The 18,442-nt window shown below is 43.7% G+C and overlaps 1 protein-coding gene across 8 annotated transcripts in view; it reads left to right on the forward strand.

The window, feature by feature from the left end:
• PRDM10 (PR/SET domain 10) overlaps positions 1-18,442 on the forward strand; it is a 45,466-nt gene that overhangs the window by 444 nt on the left and 26,580 nt on the right. For 3 of the 8 annotated variants that reach the window (XM_042034327.1, XM_042034333.1, XM_042034332.1), the window contains exons 2-7: positions 9,233-9,422; positions 11,476-11,643; positions 13,194-13,253; positions 15,978-16,097; positions 17,056-17,263; positions 17,646-17,887. In XM_042034327.1, the coding sequence (XP_041890261.1) occupies positions 9,330-9,422; positions 11,476-11,643; positions 13,194-13,253; positions 15,978-16,097; positions 17,056-17,263; positions 17,646-17,887 (891 nt within the window). In that variant the 5' untranslated portion in view covers positions 9,233-9,329. Of the gene's footprint in view, positions 1-2,397; positions 3,668-5,830; positions 5,911-9,232; positions 9,423-11,475; positions 11,644-13,193; positions 13,254-15,977; positions 16,098-17,055; positions 17,264-17,645; positions 17,888-18,442 lie in introns of those variants that run through there. The other 5 variants (XM_042034329.1, XM_042034331.1, XM_042034334.1 and 2 more) reach the window with 3 other exon arrangements.

Below are 18,442 nucleotides of genomic sequence, written 5' to 3' on the forward strand. Positions count from 1 at the left end.
CCCCCCCCCCCCCCCACCCCGCAGGAGAGGTACAGTCCGCTTCCCCCCCTCCCCGCCTCAGCCGGGATCACCCACCCACCCCGGACACGGGGAGAAGGGGCTGCCCCCACCCTTGCTCCCCCCCTCCTTGCGTGGTACGGTCCGGACCCCTGCACCTGAGCGGCTGGAGGGGGGTGCCGGAGCCATCTTTTTGCCCCCCCCCCAGCATTGTGGGGGGTCTCATCCCTCCACCATTACTCTGGGCCATTCGCCCCGCGCTCAGCCCAACTCCCCCGCCCTCGGCGGCCGGCCCGGCCCGGCCCATTCCATCCCATCCGATCCGCTCAGCCTCTGCCCTGGCCGCCCGCACGTGTCCCCCCTAAGCCCTCACTGGTTGGGGCCGGCTGGCCGCCAGGCGCTCTCAAGGGGGGCTGATGGCGCCGCTGCCCTCAGGCGGGGGCGGGGGGGGCGCGGCGGCGCCTCGCGCTGGGGCGCGGCGGCGGGAAGCGGGCGTTGTGAGCGGAGGCGGGGGGCACTCGCGCCTGCTGATTGGGCGCGTGCCTCGCGCCCCTGTCTCCTATTGGCCTAGTTAGGGGAGGGGGCGTCGCACCCCGTCTTCGGATTGGCTGTTAATGGCCGCGGAGGGTATATAAGGAGGTGTGGGTGGGGGACCTGCAGTGTGCTCTGTGGGGGGCAGTGGGGTGGCGTGTTCGGGGGTCCTCTCCTCATGAGGTCCTCCTGCCCCAGGGGGATTCCAAAGGGCCCAGTGGGCGCCAGTGTGGCCCCAGCAGGGCAAGGCTTCTGGCTGGGTGGCCCTGAGGCTTGGTGTGGAGGGAAGTTAACCCCTTCCCCGCTGCCCTGAGGTGGTCCCATCCATGAGGGTCGCTGTTTGAGTAGCAGCAGTTGCTGCAGGTAGAAGCTGTGGAGTCCACTGCTCTCCTGATAGTGGTCTTGGTGCCAAAAACCCTGTTCCTGTGGTCTCTGGTATGGTTGTAGCAAGTGGATGCTTGACCTTGGGGCTCTTTTGCTCTGTGGGTGTTGGTGTGGAGTTGTCCCCTTTCCCCTCCTGTGCCCCAGTTCCATTAAAAATGAGTCGATGTGAGCTCATTAAATGGTTGAGTTGGAATGGAAGAACAAGGTCCTGCTGCTGTGCCTTTCAGAATTATTCATCCTAAAGGGATAACTCACCTTTTTAGGGTTATTTCCCTGTACAAGAGCTATGTGTGGTCACCTTTTACCTCTCAGCTGTACCTTGTAGAGCCTCAGGAGGGCTCTTACAGGGTCCCTAAATTAGAATTTAGACTTGGTTTAGGCTACTGACAGTAGTCATAGTCCTGACAGTGAAATGAAAGGTCAGTATTTGTGATGCACTTTTTGGTACCTCAGCATCAACCTGTCTAGAATATCACTATATATTTGTGGTTCTTACAGGTATTTAAAGAATGATCAAGCGCAAAGCTGGATGTGTGAAATGCCTATCAGTGTTTCCCTGTGAATTTCAGTGGGAAGACTGAACACTGAACTTTCACTTTCTTCTGTTAGATTTTTAATAATTCAGGGACTTTTTTTTCTGGTAGTTCAGTTAGAAGATGAGATGCTCATGAATCACCAACTGATTTTACAACAGGATTCTTTGCATCTTTTGGGGACACAATAAAATAATTGGCAGTCTTGAGCCTTCTAATGCCTTCATTTCTAGGAAAAGTAATGTAAGAGCATGTATTGCTCTAGTCTGTCCTTAAATGGAAAACTTTTCTCCAAAATTATGATGGTTTTTGGCACTTTGCTATATGGATGCTTCTGTTGTGTGAAAAGAGACAGCTTTATTACCTTGTTTATAGGATGAGATATCAGTGTAATTGTTATTAATATTCTCTGATAGAGTAATTGACAATTTGATTTTAGAGAGAAACGGGTCTGTGGTGTCGTCTGCTCTCCTCTGGCACCCTTACCCCCCTACCCTGCGCAGAAAATCCGTGGATGAGCTCTCCTGGGGTAAATTGCTCTGCAGTGAGCAGCCACTTTGAGTGTGTTCCTGACCACCTGCAGCTGCTGACAGCTGTGTACACTGAATTCTAATGGACTTCTAAGTGTAGCTAATGAAGGGGGCTGGTTTTGTATGGTGAATTTTTCTTGGACTTGAACATGAGACTGGGTCTATTTGTCACTTTTATCTTCTGCTAGTAAAACGTGCAGTTGTTGTAGCCCTGAAATGGCTCTATATGTCAGTCCCCACCTTTTTGAAAGTGCAGGTAGTCCATTTGTTCTCTGGGGTAGTGCAGAGCACAGCAGCTATTCTGAAGGAGCCATCTTAGGTGTGTGTTTTTATGTGCAGAAACAAGGTAGCTTTATTTTTTCGAATTTTAAGACAGGTGATTTAATTCAGAGGAGAGGTGCAGGGGGGTGGGAGACGGAGGGACGAAGCAGCACCACCTGCTTGTAGGAAGGGGAAGAGTCCCCTCCAACTGACAGTTCTTTTGGGAAGAGTTTACTGGAGGAGGAGAAGAGATGGGAGACAAAAAAGTGGCAGGAGGAAGCTGGAGGGGAATGATTTGTTTTCTTTCAGTAGCCCCTAACAATGCCTTGTTGAAGGTTGTGTGGGCAGAACTGTAGCACACACTGATACAGACATTTATTTTCCTTTCGTGTCATCCTGCACTTTAAATCCATGTTTTCCCCACTTCCTTGCTTTATCAGACTTCTCTCTCTGTGATTTATAAACCAAATCCTTGAGGAAGGCCAGGTCACTGCCTCGAGCAGCTGGAGCCCGAGAATTGCAGTGTGTGATTCAACAGCCCATGGTATCACAGGGACCTCAGAGGATGAAACATTCAGAAGACAAAAGCATGAAGAACATGGCCATGGATTCAGGAAGCTGAGGGTGGGAGGAAGGAATTGGTTGCTGGAGTGGATATGTAGATGCTGAGCAAATGGGAAGAGAGGTGACTAAAGAAGAGAGCTTTGCATATGTAGAAAGTAATGAAGTTGACTCTTTGCCCACTGAGAGAGAGGACAGATAGTGTGAGAAACAATTATACAAGAATTAGGACTCAAGAGAGATGATCTTGGAGCATCTCTGAGTAGGTGTCTAAAGCCAGCCTACGTAGTCCCCAGGAGGATGTTAACCTGTGCTCAGGCTGGATGATCTCCTATATTCTGTGGCAGAAATGGATTTTCAGCTACTTGCTTGGTAAGTTGTGAGAGAATAGTTACATCAGACTGTTGTGCTGTCACCTTCAGTGCCTGGACATTGTCCCTTTAGGAAAAGGACTGTAACATGTGATGGCCACAGCAGCAGAGGACTGGCCTTGGTCTAAGAGATCTCTTCCAGCTCACTGTTGCTTTGATGATGGATGTGCCATAATGATATGGATATAGATAGATTCATTATGCACAATTGCAGTAAAGAGTGAGGTGGTGTTTGGCTGAGCTTTTCTATTTATTATTCAACTAAATAAATTGAAGCCATTTTTCCTTTTGTGGAAATAAATAATCCTTGCTGTCCCAGCCCTAGTATGATTTCCATTTTTAACTCCCCAGTAAAACATAAATATTGTAGTTTTACATTACCTGATTGATAACATTCATGCAAAATGCACCAGGGCCAGAGTTCCTTGAAACAGTATGTGCCTGTGATGGATGGGAATGCAGAGGAGATGACGGCAGTCCTGACTCAATCCTGAATGAGGTTAGAAACCTTCTTGCTGCAATGAAAGCATGTTCCTGCTAAAGGATCTCAGGAAATGCACTGGCTCTGCCTTCTAGGCAAACTGGGATAATTAACTTTAAGTGCGGGATAAAGCTTTTTGCAGACACATGTGATGTTCCTTTTGAGCATAATAAATCATTTTCATGTTAAAAGCTGGAGGAAGACCCAGAGTCATAAAACCCCTTTTGTACCAATCTTGTTGCCCTTGCACATGGCTGGGGTGACACAGAGTTGTCAGTGAGCTCAGTCGTGGGAGGATTAAGCCAATAGTCCCTGCTGTTATTGCTGCAGGGAACCTCAAGCTACGGCAAGGCTCTTTTACACTGGGGAGTAAATCACATTAGCTGGTTTATGCACCATTATTGTAAAGTGGGTTCTCATTTGAGATACTGCAGTGGCTTTATGGCTCCCTGAGCAGGGAGGTGGTCTTTTCCCCTTGCTTGGCTTTAATATTCCCCCTTTCTCATCCTGGAGAAGGGACAAAAGTGAGCATTTGGCAGCCACTGGCTTGGATTTTTCAGCAGAATGTCCTTAGTGAGCCTTGCAGAGATTGCTGCAATGAAGTCCCCAGAGATTTTGTGTCTGTATCTTCTTGCGTAGTTGCAGCCTTGAAAGAAATTGTCATTCCTTAATAGCAGGTTTGCCAAGAAAACATGGTTGGGGTGGGTTTTTTGTTTGTTTGTTTGTTTTTTGGTTTTGTTTGGGGTTTTTTTGGTTGGTTGGTGGGTGGGTTTTTTTGGTTTGGTTTGGTGCTTTTTTCTGACTTTCAGGGCTTTCCTTTGAAGCCCTAGGTGAGTTCACTGTTTTTAACTTGTGTTGAAAACACTTAGACACCAAACACAAACCAGCAGTGACTTTGCTGTTAGTGGTTTTCTCTTACAGCACCATTCACTCCTGAGTGTTTGCAGGGGGGGTCATGGATGCACCCTTGAGGGGCCACACGTGAAGCTGTGGTGGCTCAGGGTGTCTTATGCTGAAGCAGCAAAGCTGATAAGGACATTGCTGTTGGATAGGGAATGAGGCATTTTGCCCCCCTGAACAGTGCTTTGCCATCCTCTGGAGCTGCATGCAGTGCACAGGGAAGCTGCTGATTTAATAGCCCAGCTCCAGAGAAAACACCGTCCCCACAGGAACAGGAGGGAGGGGTTGGAGAGTGTCGCAGAGGTCAAAAGGAGGTTTAGGCAAGATTTCAAAAAATGTCAGACAATGACACTGAGGTGCTTTCCAGGCATCAGGAGCAGCAGAAAGAGAAGTTTTGTCATTAATGACATTTTCTGGATTAGATGTAAAATGTAAAAATTAAAGAGAAAGGGCTGTAGGTCTGTGACAGCAACAGGTCCAAGAAGGCATTGAGAAAAGGAAGGTAAATGTGAATGGTGTTCTGAGACAAACCTGTTGTCCTGAAGGGATGGTTAATTACTCGCACAGCTCAAAATGAGCTAATGTTCCACTACAGGAAGGATTTCAAAGTCACAGAAGCTGTGCTGGTTCTTGGATCACGTTGTGTTGCGATTTGCACAATAGATAGTGACACACAGGACTGTCCCTGCCTCACCACTGCCATGCTAGAGTGGTACTGGGCTATATTTGTACTCCATAGTTAAGCCTATTAGTATTTCAGCTTGTGTCATCACACAGCACGGGCAGGGTGAGGCATGCCTGGTTTTGGGGAGGAAAATGCTGTCTCTGCAGTTACTGCAAATGCTTTAAGATCTCACACTGGCATTGCTTCTTGCTCATGTTTGTGATGCTCATTGGGTTGTATGAAAGCATTAGGGTGCTGGAAGAATTTGGGGTGACTATTGGGCAATGTGTCTCATAATTGACTAATCTTTCAGCTTCCAGAAAAGTAAAATCTCATCATCTTCAAGTTACTGAAGCACTTGCTATAAGCATACCAAAAAAAAAGATAGTATATTGAATAATATTTGAGCTATATTTTGTAGTGGAAAGAATATAGTTTTGACATACATAACATGTAAATTTAACACTAGTTTAAGCAAGCTGTTTGGATTACTATTTTACTAAACCTCTACATGGATTTTCGTAACAAAATGTAGCCTAATTTCTTCATACTGGGAAAAAACTGAATATATCCTATCACAATGCCTTTTATCTTTAATTATATTTTTTTTCTTTTAGGATTTCTGCAAATGAGTTTCAATTTCTGTTACCCAGATTGATATGGTAATCCCTTGGACATAGCAGAGCTTCCTGTTGAGGTGCATGTCTTGGTGTTTATTTAGCTTGTCTGAAAATGTCTGATGTGCTCAATACAGTGAGAAAAATCAACAATTGCAAAGGATAATCCATGGGCATACAGTGGAGAGCAAGCAGAGAGTGCTCCCTGCATGCCAGTGGTTTGGCAATGCTTATGTCCAAAGTTTCACATTTATTTCTGCTAAAAAACTACCAAAGCTGAGAGAAGACCACAGGGAAATGGTTAAAATTTGAAGATGTTGTGGCTGTCAGTGTCAGGGCAGTAACGGGTATTGAGAGCGGGATCTAGGGCAGGAAATAAGATTGTGCAGGATTAACGAGGAGGAGCATCCTAGGGAGGATCAGTGAGCAAAGTTAGTTTGGTCTTTTTGTCATCAGTGTCAGAAAACTTGCTCAGGTGTTGGTGTTTTGTGGCAGTTCTATTGTCAGTGACTTTGGATCAGATCGTGTTTTCCAGCTCCTGGCCTTGACTGCAGGGCTTGTTTTGCAGCAGAATTTTGATGCTTGCTCCTGCCTCCTGCCCTCTTCATTGGGACCTCTCTGGGACATGGCCTGTCTCCTCCTGCACTGTTTTTGCTCTTAGCCCATCCATGTTTTCAGGGAAATGTGCTTTTCAGGGTGTTTTCATGATTGCAGATGTACTGAGGGAATGCACACCAGAGGCAGATCCTAGGATGAATTTGGAAGTACAGAAGTTGAAAGCATCAGCAAATCCTGCAGCTCCTACTATTGTCCCTTATTGCTGCACAATTGGCTGGCCTGAGCTGTTTATTATTTTCATTTCTGTCAAGAACAGCAATAATTGGACTGTTTATAGAATCTGCAGCACTGGGCCACTGAATTTGGCTCAGCCTTGCTTTTTTTTTTCTTTCCCCCAAGATTTTAAATTAGTGCTAACTTTTGGAACCATTAAATGACTGTCTTCTGCTTTCCTTTCCAACTTTTTGGTACTTCTTTTTTCAGAGATTAATCTTAATACCCAGTTTTGTCTATTAAAGACCCTGCCTGAACCCTTCAGTCTCCTTTGTACTCAAGTTGTAAGTTATCTGTGCTAAAATGACTCTGCAGGAGTGAGTCAGCATCTTCCTTCAGACCTTCAGTGTCTGTTGGTGGGGAAAGTCAGCCAAAAATTCTGCTACTTGTTGCACCATGTGGAATTAGCTAGAACTGTGCCTTTCCCTTAATTCAGTTAGTAGTTATTGTAATTGCATTATTTTTAACAGGGTAATTATATATTTTTAGAAATCATAACACCCAAAATAGAAACCTCTAGTGTTTATTTTTCTAAGCAGTTAGGTAATTGATTAAACTACTGGGTATTGTTAGTGCAATTACCTGAATTGGCTCTTAATTAATACTGGCAGTCTAGGAAAAGAGCTGTTTTGGATAAACCAGCTGAAGAATATCAACAGGATAGGTGTTAAATTTTGCAAAGAAGTTTTTCACAGTGTATTACTGACATAAATGCTGTCATGTTTCATATGGGTAGAGGTGATCATATACTTGATAGATGTATATATTTATATATTCATACAGTGGTGGTTGTATACCTGATAAAATGAGTGAAGGAGGTCAGTGAATGAGGTAGGATTAGGTATGAGAAAATTCCAAATTTGTTCCTTAATAACATAACAAGTAGCTAGGTGAAAGGTTCTGTGTAGGGATGGATGGTATATATTTATAGATCAGAGCTTGTGTGTGCTTGGATATCTGTAGATTGCCCTGACTTTCCACACTTGGAGAGCAAGGCTGGTGTTTATCACTTCTAAATATTTGCTGCAGTTAATTTGTTCATACTAAGGAGATCTGAGCTCAGACACTGAATGCTGGTATATGGATTTCATTTTAATTTTTCTCCTAAGTGCTTTTTGGGGATGCTTTGTATCAAGCAATATTAATGGAGATGAGATTTCTGTCCCTGTATTCCCATATCTGGAGATGTTTGGATATAAGAGAAAGTCAGAACAGTTCCTCAGTGTCTGCTTTTGTGGGGCCCACGTGTGCTGGGTTGTTCAGTGTGAGACAGCAAGTGTTAACTCCAGTTACCAGTAACAGCATGACTTGGTGTCTAGCGATGCCCAGAAATATCTTCCCCACTGTTCTTCTCTGTCTGTATGTGAGTAATATGATTTTTTTGCTCCACCATGCAGTTCAGTGACGTTAGCCCGAGACTTCCCTGCCCTGGTGATTTATCCATGCTGGCCAGGCCCAGTGGAACAGTCAGTGCTCGGGTCTGCATAGCTTAGTCCTTGCTGGCAAAATTAGGAGGAGACAGAAAGTGCCTGCTGGTTTTTTTACCTCTCCTTATCTATTTTTCAGTTTGTCAATGACAAGCCAAATGCTAGCATTTATAGGGATAAATTATGACTAAAATAATTTGCATTTAAAATGCAAATGAATGAAAGCATCAGCAAGGAGCCTTCTGCTTCCTTCCTGGTGCGCAGATGGGTACTGGCATTGGATCAGCCCAGCAAGGCACTGGATATAAAATAAAGTTAATTGGAGTAGCTGAGAAATGCAGTGGGCTCAGCCTCATGATAATTCCTGGCCTGTGATTTAATATGACATTAGAGACGAAGGATTGGGAAGGTGCTGAACCACTGACTAAACCAATCACCAGAGCTGTAAATTACCCTTCTGGAATCCCAATGGCAGATTGAGAGGCCCCGATAAAATTGCAAGAGGTGAATAAAACCAAGCTTGGAAGCAGTTTGTCAGAATCTTTGAGAGTTTAAGTTTCCTTGTTCCTTTTTAGTAGTTGGTTATTGTAACACGGCCTTGTACTAACCTGGGACTGGGATTTTGTCCAAGGTCAAATCTGTCTGTACATGGAAAACCAGTTGGTGCTCAAACAAAACCTCTTTCAGGCAAACTGAGGAACTGGTGATGCATGTCTGAACATAGTGTTTTCTTGTTGAAAGCCTCAGGTCCATTTTTTGCAATATTTATTGATTTCTAGGCCTGTAGGTGCCAGAAGGACAATGAGGACCAGGTGGTGTGGATGGCCTGTGGTCAAGGAAAGACATGCAGGAAGAATTCAGTGTAATCTTTCAGTGCCATTGGTGCAGTGGTTGATTTGTTTCTTCCTTAATGGAACATGGAAAGTGGTGTACGGCAGGACTTACCCATATTCAGTGAGATAAGATTTCTGTTCCTTTATTCCCGTAACTTAAGGTGTTTGGGTCTTGTAGGAAGTGTTTGTAAAGTCAGACCTGCTTTACTCTGTGTTACTGAAGTGTGGTAGCTGATAATAATAAATCTCTCATAGCTCCGTGACATGTGTCATGCTGGTTTTAATGTCTCTGTTCTCTGGTTTTGTTACAGCCATGTTGCTGAAGATCACCTTGTCTTCTGGAAGCAGAAACACAGTGAACAGATGAATCCCTTCAGCCAGACATTGCTCCAGTAGATCTTTCTCCTCATGGAGCACCCGGGCAGGGAGGAGATGGACTTGAAAGAGGAAAGTCCTCAGGTGTGGGCTGAGTCTGCAGCACAGGAACAGAACACTGCTCAGGTGATTAGTGCCCTCCAGAGCTCTGCCTCTGCTTGGGGTGGATTGGGATTGGTGGGGAGGGTTAGTTCCCATTTGGCCCTGACTTAGAGTCTAGAAGCTCTGCTTTCATTTAAGCAGAAAGACAAACATTTCTTTGGTGATTTTGGGTTATAGCTTCAGAAACCGAGCTGTGCAAACTGCAGCAGTGAAGACATCGAGGTCTGAAATGAGCTGAACAAAACCAGGCAGTGGCTGTAGAAGTTTCAGTGTCCAAATATATCTAGAACCACGTGGGAGAGTGGTTCAGAGTAATAAACATGAACAAAATCTGTGCTCTGTGGCAGCCCCTTTTGATGGCATCATTCAAATCAATTGAAACTGTGGGTGGACCTTGGGGAAAGTAATATGAGTAATTTTTTCCAGCCAGACATCTGGGTAGTGAGGAAGGGAGAAATGTTAATTGTAAGTGACTAATGCAGTCAGGTTCTGCTGTATGCAGCTTGTCCCTCTGCCTCTGAGACAACGCAACTGGGAATTTCTAGAATTCTGTAAATTGATTTACTCTTTCAAGTATGGTAGGAAAAGGATGCTGCATGGCATTTGACCTACAAGCTGAGAAATTCTGCCTCTCTTAGTAATTTCCAGCTTTGAAATTTGCCAAGAAAGGCAGTTTTCAATGGCCTGTGTTCTGTTCTCTCTACAATGGGATAACCATGCTGCTGTTTCCACATGGCAGTTTTAAGGCTTAATGAGCATTTGCAGAGAGCTCTCCAAATGTGAAACTGTAGTGTTTGTGAGAGAATTTATTGTACACAATCAGCACTGAGCATCCACGGGGGAGCACCAGGTGTCTTCTGAAGCATAAGCTAAAAAGTGAAACAAAATAAACAGAATACGTAACTCTGGCATCATTTTATGTGAAAGAATTTTATGTGAATATGAATAGTTGTACTCAAACTAGGTTGCCTGCTAACTGTCCTGTTTTTCCCATACACTGAAAATGCTTTTCAGCATGTAAAGGATGGCAAAAGCTAAATGTGTTCCTATTTTCAATGGAATTCAGTACTCTAGCTCATTTAGCCAGATCAGTTAAGATCATAATGTTCGGGTAAAATTGACTTGTTTAGATTAAAGTGCTCCCCTAAACATAACTTGTTCCAGTAGTCCTTGGAATCAGTGCTTAATGCTTTCAGTTATATGTTTGTCTGTTTAAATAGTTGAATTTTCTACTGATGCTGCACATACATACTACAGAGAAGCAATCTAATATGCCCTACTGCTGCCTCTGAGAGCTGCAATACTATAACTTGAGGAGTATCAGAGTTAATAAGTTCTGTTAGCCTCTCATCAGACAGCAAAGATTACCTCCAACTACAGAACTAGCTGAATGAAGTCATTATTAAAAAATCCTGAAAGGAATATTGTTGCAGTGGGGATTTCTGCAACATGTATAGACAGCAAGGCCCATGGGAAAGAAATAGGGACCGATTCTTAATAGATGTTTTTCAGAGATCTTTATTCTCCAGCTGCATGGCCGGGGTCCAGCCCAAGAGCTCTGGCAATCACGGGACCAGCAGGGTCCTTCCTGGGCAGGGGAACACAAAACAACCAGTGGGGAACAGGATTAGGGTACATGGGAGCAGGGAGACCCCGTAGGCCATGCCTCTACTCCAGGGTCCCCTCCCCCCAGACCCCATGCCAGGGGGGAGGAACCCCAACAGAATATGAGCATAAAGGGAAACAATATCCCAATAAATTTAATAGATACATCAGTTCAAATATGAACTTGTTCCCTTACAAATTTTCAAAGTATCATGCAAGAACTAAGTATGAGTGAGTGCCCTTTGTAGCAGTTATGTCTTGAGTTGCAATACAGAGTAAAACCAGAGACTGATGGGAGTTGTGTCCAGATTTCTATTGGTAGAATAATTGAGTGAGATTTGAAACGTGTTTTTCATGCATTCAGATTAGTTGGGACACAAGGTCTCTCTTCTTTCCAAGGCACCCTGTGACTGTGGTGCTGTGTCCCACTGGCCTGTGTTTGGTGTGAGTCCAGGATCTTTTTGTTCCCCAGGTGCACTTTGTCCCCGAGGCGGGGACAGTGGCCCAGATCGTGTACAGTGACGAGCAGGAGCGCGGGCCTGCGCAGCAGGTGGTTTACACGGCTGACGGCACCTCCTACACCTCTGTGGACACCTCGGAGCACACCCTTGTTTACATCCACCCCGTGGAAGCTACACAGGCACGTGTGGTTCTGAGCCCACCCTGGTTTTGGCACCTAGAAAACACAACAATCTTGTTTGGGATGAAAGCCAGTTACCAGCCAAGTGGTATGACTGGAAAATAGCAGACAGTCGCTCCCAACAGCGACTCTGCCCACTGCTGAGCAGGGACTTCATGCTGTTCATTTGTTTGATGTGCAAATCTGCTCATTAAAGGATGGCGAGGCTATGAATTGTGAAATGCTGGTTATTTCACTGAAGGTGGACAAGATTATAATTTACTCAAAGGTTTTTTCCAGAACAAGGATAATCTCACCAGAAATTCTGCCTCTTGTATCCAGTAAAAAACTAAGAGCCATCTATCTTCCTTCTGGAAGAGCCCTTGTTTTGTGTAGTACAGTTGTCATAGTTAATAGTTACAATAACAGTTGTGTCTTTTTGCAGAGCATGTCTGTTTATTCAATGTAATTTTGTAGTGTCTGCAGAGTTGTTGATTTTATAGACCTTTTATAGTCTTTTTCTTCTGCATAATCATATCAGATAGCCTTTATTCCCTTGCAGCACATGTTTATATGGGGTCAATATGCTCTGCATCTCTGCCTCTGTGTGGACAGATTTAAAAGGAAGAGGCTCGCTTTGTCGAGAGTGTTTTAAAATGTCTTTGCTGACACGGCAGATCAGCTGTGCTACAAAGTGCACATACCTGACACCCCCACCATGCTGGCAGGGCCTCGTGTGGCACAGTCTGCCTTGTGCAGCTCTCAGCTGTCCCAGAAAATGAATGTGAAAGGATGTCCTGTGAGGGTATCTCCCAGGAAGTTACTGGCCAACTAACTCCAAAACTCTGAATGCTGTCATTGTGTCAAAAGATGTGTAGTATTCAGACACTCTTCTGCATCTAAGATGAAATTATCACAGTGCTAAAGGAATTTGTATTATACCATGCTTTATTTCATTGTAGCTAGGCTGCAACAAGCTCAGATATTTCAAATTTTGCCTAATTAAAGCTGGCCTCAGTCAGTCCTTAGTCTTGCTTTTCCTAGGCTTCTGTCAGGGCTTGTTCTTCCAAAATATTGGAGTTGGCATGGCTTCTATGAAATTAAACAGCATCCTGGCCTTATCAAAGTCCCATGCAGGATGTGCCTGATAGTTCCTCAAAAGAAAGCATGCAGGAGTCTTGTGAATCTTCAGGAAGAAAAAGCTCATAATTACCTTCTATCCTGCCCTTAAGTGTTACACAGTTTTGATAGAGCTATTGAATTTCATTCTGTAGATTTTATCAAATCAACAATTGACAAAGTGATTTTGGTAATTAAAAAAATAAACCCCGTGAAACACTTTAGCTGTACAGATGCAAAATGCTACATAAATATGATATTAACTCTTTATGGAGCACTTCTGTGTGTAGGTCCACTTGGGTAAGTTGAAGTAATTTGCTGTGATAACAGGCATGTTAGAAGCTGACAAAGGCTCAAATGTTGGTTGTTTCATGGTGGCAGGATAACTTTTGTGTGAGTTGGGAGTAAAAACCCCCAGGGCTGGTTTGATAAGCCTTTTTCACTTTGTCTAGACTCTGTTTACAGATCCGTCCCAAGTGGCCTACGTCCAACAGGATGCCACCACCCAGCAGGTAAGGAAGAGATATTATTCCTCTTGGGCCTAAAACTATGAGGGAATAGTTAGGGAAGGTAAAGGGACATTGTTGTGTTGCAAGAGGATAATGAGCTGTCTCTGAAGTTGTCCAGTGACAATCTTGGTCTTGTGCTGTCACCCTGATCAAGACCAAAAACCACTATTACCAGCTTGTGCATGAATGACAATAAAAGTTAAGAATTATTTTAGGTTTGTTCTTTTTACTTCATATTCAACAAGAATTCTAATTTACTGCCCCAGACAGCATGAAAAGTCTTTCAACAGTGTCCCTGCAGCAGATGTGGCTAATGTCATCTGATTGTGCCATTTTGGAAAGGCTGGTTTTGCAGCTGTCTGCATACAGGTTCTGATCCAAATGTCTTTAAGTCCACAAAGGCTCTTGAGGGATAGAAAAATTGGATTAAATTCTGGGTTTACTAGAAACCTCACAGGAAATTAAGTGCAAAACCTGAAGAAGTTCAGTGAGTGGCTCCCTTATCAGGTGTGCTGGGCTTGCCAGTGTGAGGTGGTCTGGGAAGAGAATAAAACTGCAGCCTGTGTTTATAAAGTTATGATGATTTTTCCTTATTCTTTTTACATCCATCATGGATGGGGAAGTTTTGTTGTTAACTCTTACTGGTATCTTAGGGGACTGCACTGTGGTAATCAGCTGTAGAAAGGTGCTTTCAGATCTCTCTAGTTGGAATTCTCTGCTTGTCATAGACTTAAAATCGTTACTGCTTGGTGGGTCTTTAATGACATGTGTGAATGGATGTGTTAGATCTGAATCATCACCAAAGCCATCATTAAAATGTGTGTTTATTGACAGTCTTGGGGCAGAGTGAGGTATCCAATGTGTGCTGAAAACAAATTTTCTTGCTAAAAGACCTTCTAAATGGTTGAGGCACAGACAGGAAGCAATGACTGACACAATAAAGGCGTTACCTGTCTTCTCATTCTCTGGACTATTGTTCTGGAATTTTTTGCTCCATAAATTTCCCTGCATTAAGAAGCCAAAAATTCCTATTTAATTGTCTTAAAGCTCATTTAACAAATACATGATTAATTAAAAATAGCGATTACTTGTGTGCAGTGCAGATGGCAGTGACAACAGAGGTGATCTTCTGTTATTATCCCAGAAGCACTTGTCTGTGTGTCCTTGGCCTGTCCTCCATTCCAACACTGTCTGACAGCAGTCCTAACACATGTATTAATTTTTTGGTGAAGGGTTAATCCCTCATTATAGCAACTCCTGCCTTTGCAGCTGTTTTTACATCAGCATTTCATGTGGGAGATCCCTGACCTGACAACTAATGATAAAATAATAATTAAAGCTCCTCTTGTCTTTCAGAAGAAACTTTATTGTAGAAAGAAGGTGAGAGGTTTTATAAAAATAATGCCCATAATCCGCACAGTGCCTGAAATGGAAGTGCAAGTAAGGGTATGTTTGGTGTGATTAGTAGTAGGCAATGCTAATAGTGGGTACAGGTAGATCCAAGCCTGTGTGGCCCTCTCCTTGCTGGCACTCTGGAGGAATAATGATGCATCTTCTGTGGCCACTTGCCATCAGAAATGTCAGTTTCTGAAATGTCAACCACTAGACTGTCATGGTGGTTTCCTCCTCACCGTCACACCATTCTCTGAGGTCCTTTTGCTGTTGTTTTTCAGAAGTTTCATAAATTACTCTTAATACCTCTTTAAACAAAGCAACTAGTTTGGAGTTCTAAGACCAAGTGCTTACATTATGGATTTTGTTGTCTGCTCCCTCACTACTGGCCCAATTCACTGTTCTCAGTTTTATCTGATATTTATTAAGAGGCAAGAACTTGGATTTTAGCATAAAAGCTGCATAACAGTCAGAGACACAAAGTAGAAGTCACATAATGTCAACTGTAGAGAAGGATGAAAAGTCACGTGGAATAATGGTGCAAATTCCTGCATAGATCAGCAGGAAGCAAAAGGCAGGAAAGGTGATTCCTAAGGTCTTAGTTGTTCTTTGTTTTATTGCTGAATGGATGAGAACAGTGTGATAATATGCATTAATTTGGTTGTTACTGCACAAAAAAATGTAAACAAAAATGTATAGTCTGACCAAATGTAAAGAAAAATAATTGTTGGGATCCTCTTGTTTGAGAGCTTGATCTTCTAATGAGGTCAACACACCATCTTGTTTTTTTAATGGATCCTAGATCATAGAATCACAGAATGATTTGGATTGGAAGGGATCTTAAAGCTCATTTAGTTCCAACCCCTCAACCATGGCCAAGGTTTTCTCGAGAAAAAGAAAGATAGTAATAAAAAGAGGAAATGTTTCTTACTCCTTCTTTACCTTTTCCCTTGAAAATTAAAGTAAATTTGGGCATAGAAGAAAAGAGACCCTAAATCACTGGTTTTACCAAGAGCTGAAGAGCTCCTAACATCTGTTTTTAGTGCAATTTGAACCCAGGCTGGGTAGGATTTTAATTTCAAGCCTTAATTTAAAAATGTATGATAGGTAATTCAGAATTTGCGAAGTCTATAGGTTTGAAGCCTTTCCCTTTGTCCCAGGAGCTGCAGGTTCTGTCCAAGCCCATCATCCCTACTTGAACCCCAAAAATCTTGGGAATGCCATAGTTTTTGAGTGAGTGCAGGGCTCAAGGGAGCTGTGCATGCTGGGCCCTGCCCGTGTGTTAAGTGACTGGTGGAAATGCTGCAGTGCTAAAATGAGTGCCTGTGATTTTAGGTAACGGTGCTCTTGCCTGCTGCTGCTCAGAGCATGAATCCCACCAACCTGTCCGTACTCGGCAGCGTTGCCGACACCCCCCAACCAGTGGCTCTGGAGCAGGGGCCACAAGCAGATAGAGTAAGTTGCCAGGCACCCTTTCCTTCTTCCATGTACGAGTGCATTGATTCCATTGCTCCATCGTCTCCGGGGATGAAATGTGGCTGAGTGATCTGGGAGGAGATGTGAGAAAGCTGTAGTGCAGATTTGTACTGTCTTCCATAGTCTCACCATGGAACGTATGGGGGTTGAGGAGAGATCATGTGTTTAATGTACAGAGAAACCTGTTTTACAGATGGTTCTGTCTTGAGCAGCCACCTTAAGATTCTCTCAGTGCCGAAAAGTGAAGTTAACAGACTGTCACAGCAACATCCACTGGGTTTCCTCACCAGTGTTTTCAGGCAGCTCTGCTGGGTATAATATTTCTTCTTCTCTACCTGAGAAACCTGTGAGCATGATGGAATATGCACCACACTTCAATTGTTGCAGTTTTTTTTTAAGGAAGGAAAGGGCTAACCTTGAAAATTAGTGGAAGAATGCAATGCCCTCAACTGTCCCTCATGTCCCATAGTTTATATCTAGTCTCCATGTTACCTCACCCCTTATTGACCTCTACCTTTGTACTCTGGGGATTGGTTTTGTTGAATTGTGAAGAAAAGATCATGTGCCAAAGTGCAGGATTCTCTCACTTGTACAAAAGAAACTAAAATACAGCTTTAGGCCCTAGGTAATATCCATAGAGCCTGGACTTTGTTTCAAACCTTCTGCAAGGGTCCAGAACTTCCTCTGATTTCAGTTTCTTCTGAGAACTGAGTCCTTGGCAGGGTGGAGCCAGGGAGTAGTAACAGGTGTCCTGAGTGAAGCCGTCAGCAGCATCAAGTGATGCAAAACATCCCTTGGCAGTCATTTATCACCTTCTCTTCTCCTCCTCTCCATTATCAGAGGCAGCAGGAAGGGTAGACTAGCAAGGATCTTCATTGCTCGTCCTTGTAGTTTTCTTCATGAATCAGCTTGAATTGTTTGTGAATTCTTTCCTCAGGCATCATTACCGGTGCATAACCAGGTGTTACCTCCTATGGAGGCTGTGGATGGTTCTGACTCTTTAGCACCTCTGCAGAATCAAATGGAAAGTATAGAAACAAAAGAGGAAGATGATGAGGATGAAGATGAGGATGAAGATGGGGAAGACACTGACATGGATGAATGGGATCCAGATCCACCTCGACCCTTTGATCCCAATGATTTGTGTAAGCATGCACAGTAATATGAAGTGTATTACCTGCCCTCCCCTTTTTCCTTCTCTCTCCATCAGCCCTTTAGTAAAGAGAGGCAAAAACCATTCAGATTTTAGCAGTAATGAGTAAATGCGAGTCTTTATTCCCAGAAATGTGAATTCAAATTGGGCTGCTTTACTGAAAAGACAAAATTCTGTATTTAGTGAAGTCTGTGAGCTGCTTTGTTCTTATTTTGCTGGACACTGCTCTGTCTAATATTTTAAAATGTAGACAGACTATTGGCATAAGTGTTCCCACAGCTGAGCCAAAGATGTTTAGAGAGAGATAAGGCTGTCTCTGAGCCGTGTGTGAGTGTCTGCCTGAAAGTCACATCCTCTCTGCCTTTGTGTTGCAGGGTGTGAAGAGTGTAATAACGCACATCCCTCCGTGTGTCCAAAACACGGACCTTTGCACCCCATCCCAAACCGGCCTGTGCTGACCAGGGCGAGGGCCAGCCTTCCCCTGGTGCTCTATATAGACAGGTTTTTGGGAGGTGTGTTCTCCAAAAGGCGTATCCCAAAGCGTACACAGTTTGGGCCTGTGGAAGGACCCCTGGTCAGACAGACTGAGCTCAAAGACTGCTATATCCATTTGAAGGTAAGGGTGAGAAAAGGGAGGATCGGTTTGTGCCTAAGCTTTGATTTTCATGTATTTGTCACTCCACCTTGATCAATTCACTAGAGATGTTTTGTTACCTCCATCTCTGAATGTAGCTGAGAAATACCCAGATTGCTTTGCCTTCAAATCTGCTCTGTTATTCAGGGAGACACACTAATTCTGGTGAATGTTCTGGCATTATGGTGTTAGGATATATAGGGAGCATAATGTGTAAGACTGTGAATCACTCTCACATGAGCTGAAACTGCATCTGGACATAAAAATAGCAGCTCCATCTGAGGATGTTCTGCAGCCATTCTTTTGTGTCATGTTGTAACCTCAGTTCAAAATATTTTTCTTACCTTTCTGTTCATAAGATGTAGGGGAGAGGAGATATTTTTATTCCCTTCCTCAAGTAATTGGCATAGGGGTAAAATGGATTTGAGTGACTTCTATCCATTTATTTACTCATTTCACTATAAAAAATTGGTCCTTTATTTGTTGGAGTTTAGATCCACAGTCTTAGGAGGGCTCTGATGGTCAGTGTCTGACAAG

Source organism: Corvus kubaryi, unplaced genomic scaffold (assembly GCF_017639235.1).
Source record: "Corvus kubaryi isolate FWS band 111438036 unplaced genomic scaffold, C.kubaryi_AGA036_p1.0 37367, whole genome shotgun sequence".
In the NCBI taxonomy this organism is placed as follows: Eukaryota; Metazoa; Chordata; class Aves; order Passeriformes; family Corvidae; genus Corvus; species Corvus kubaryi.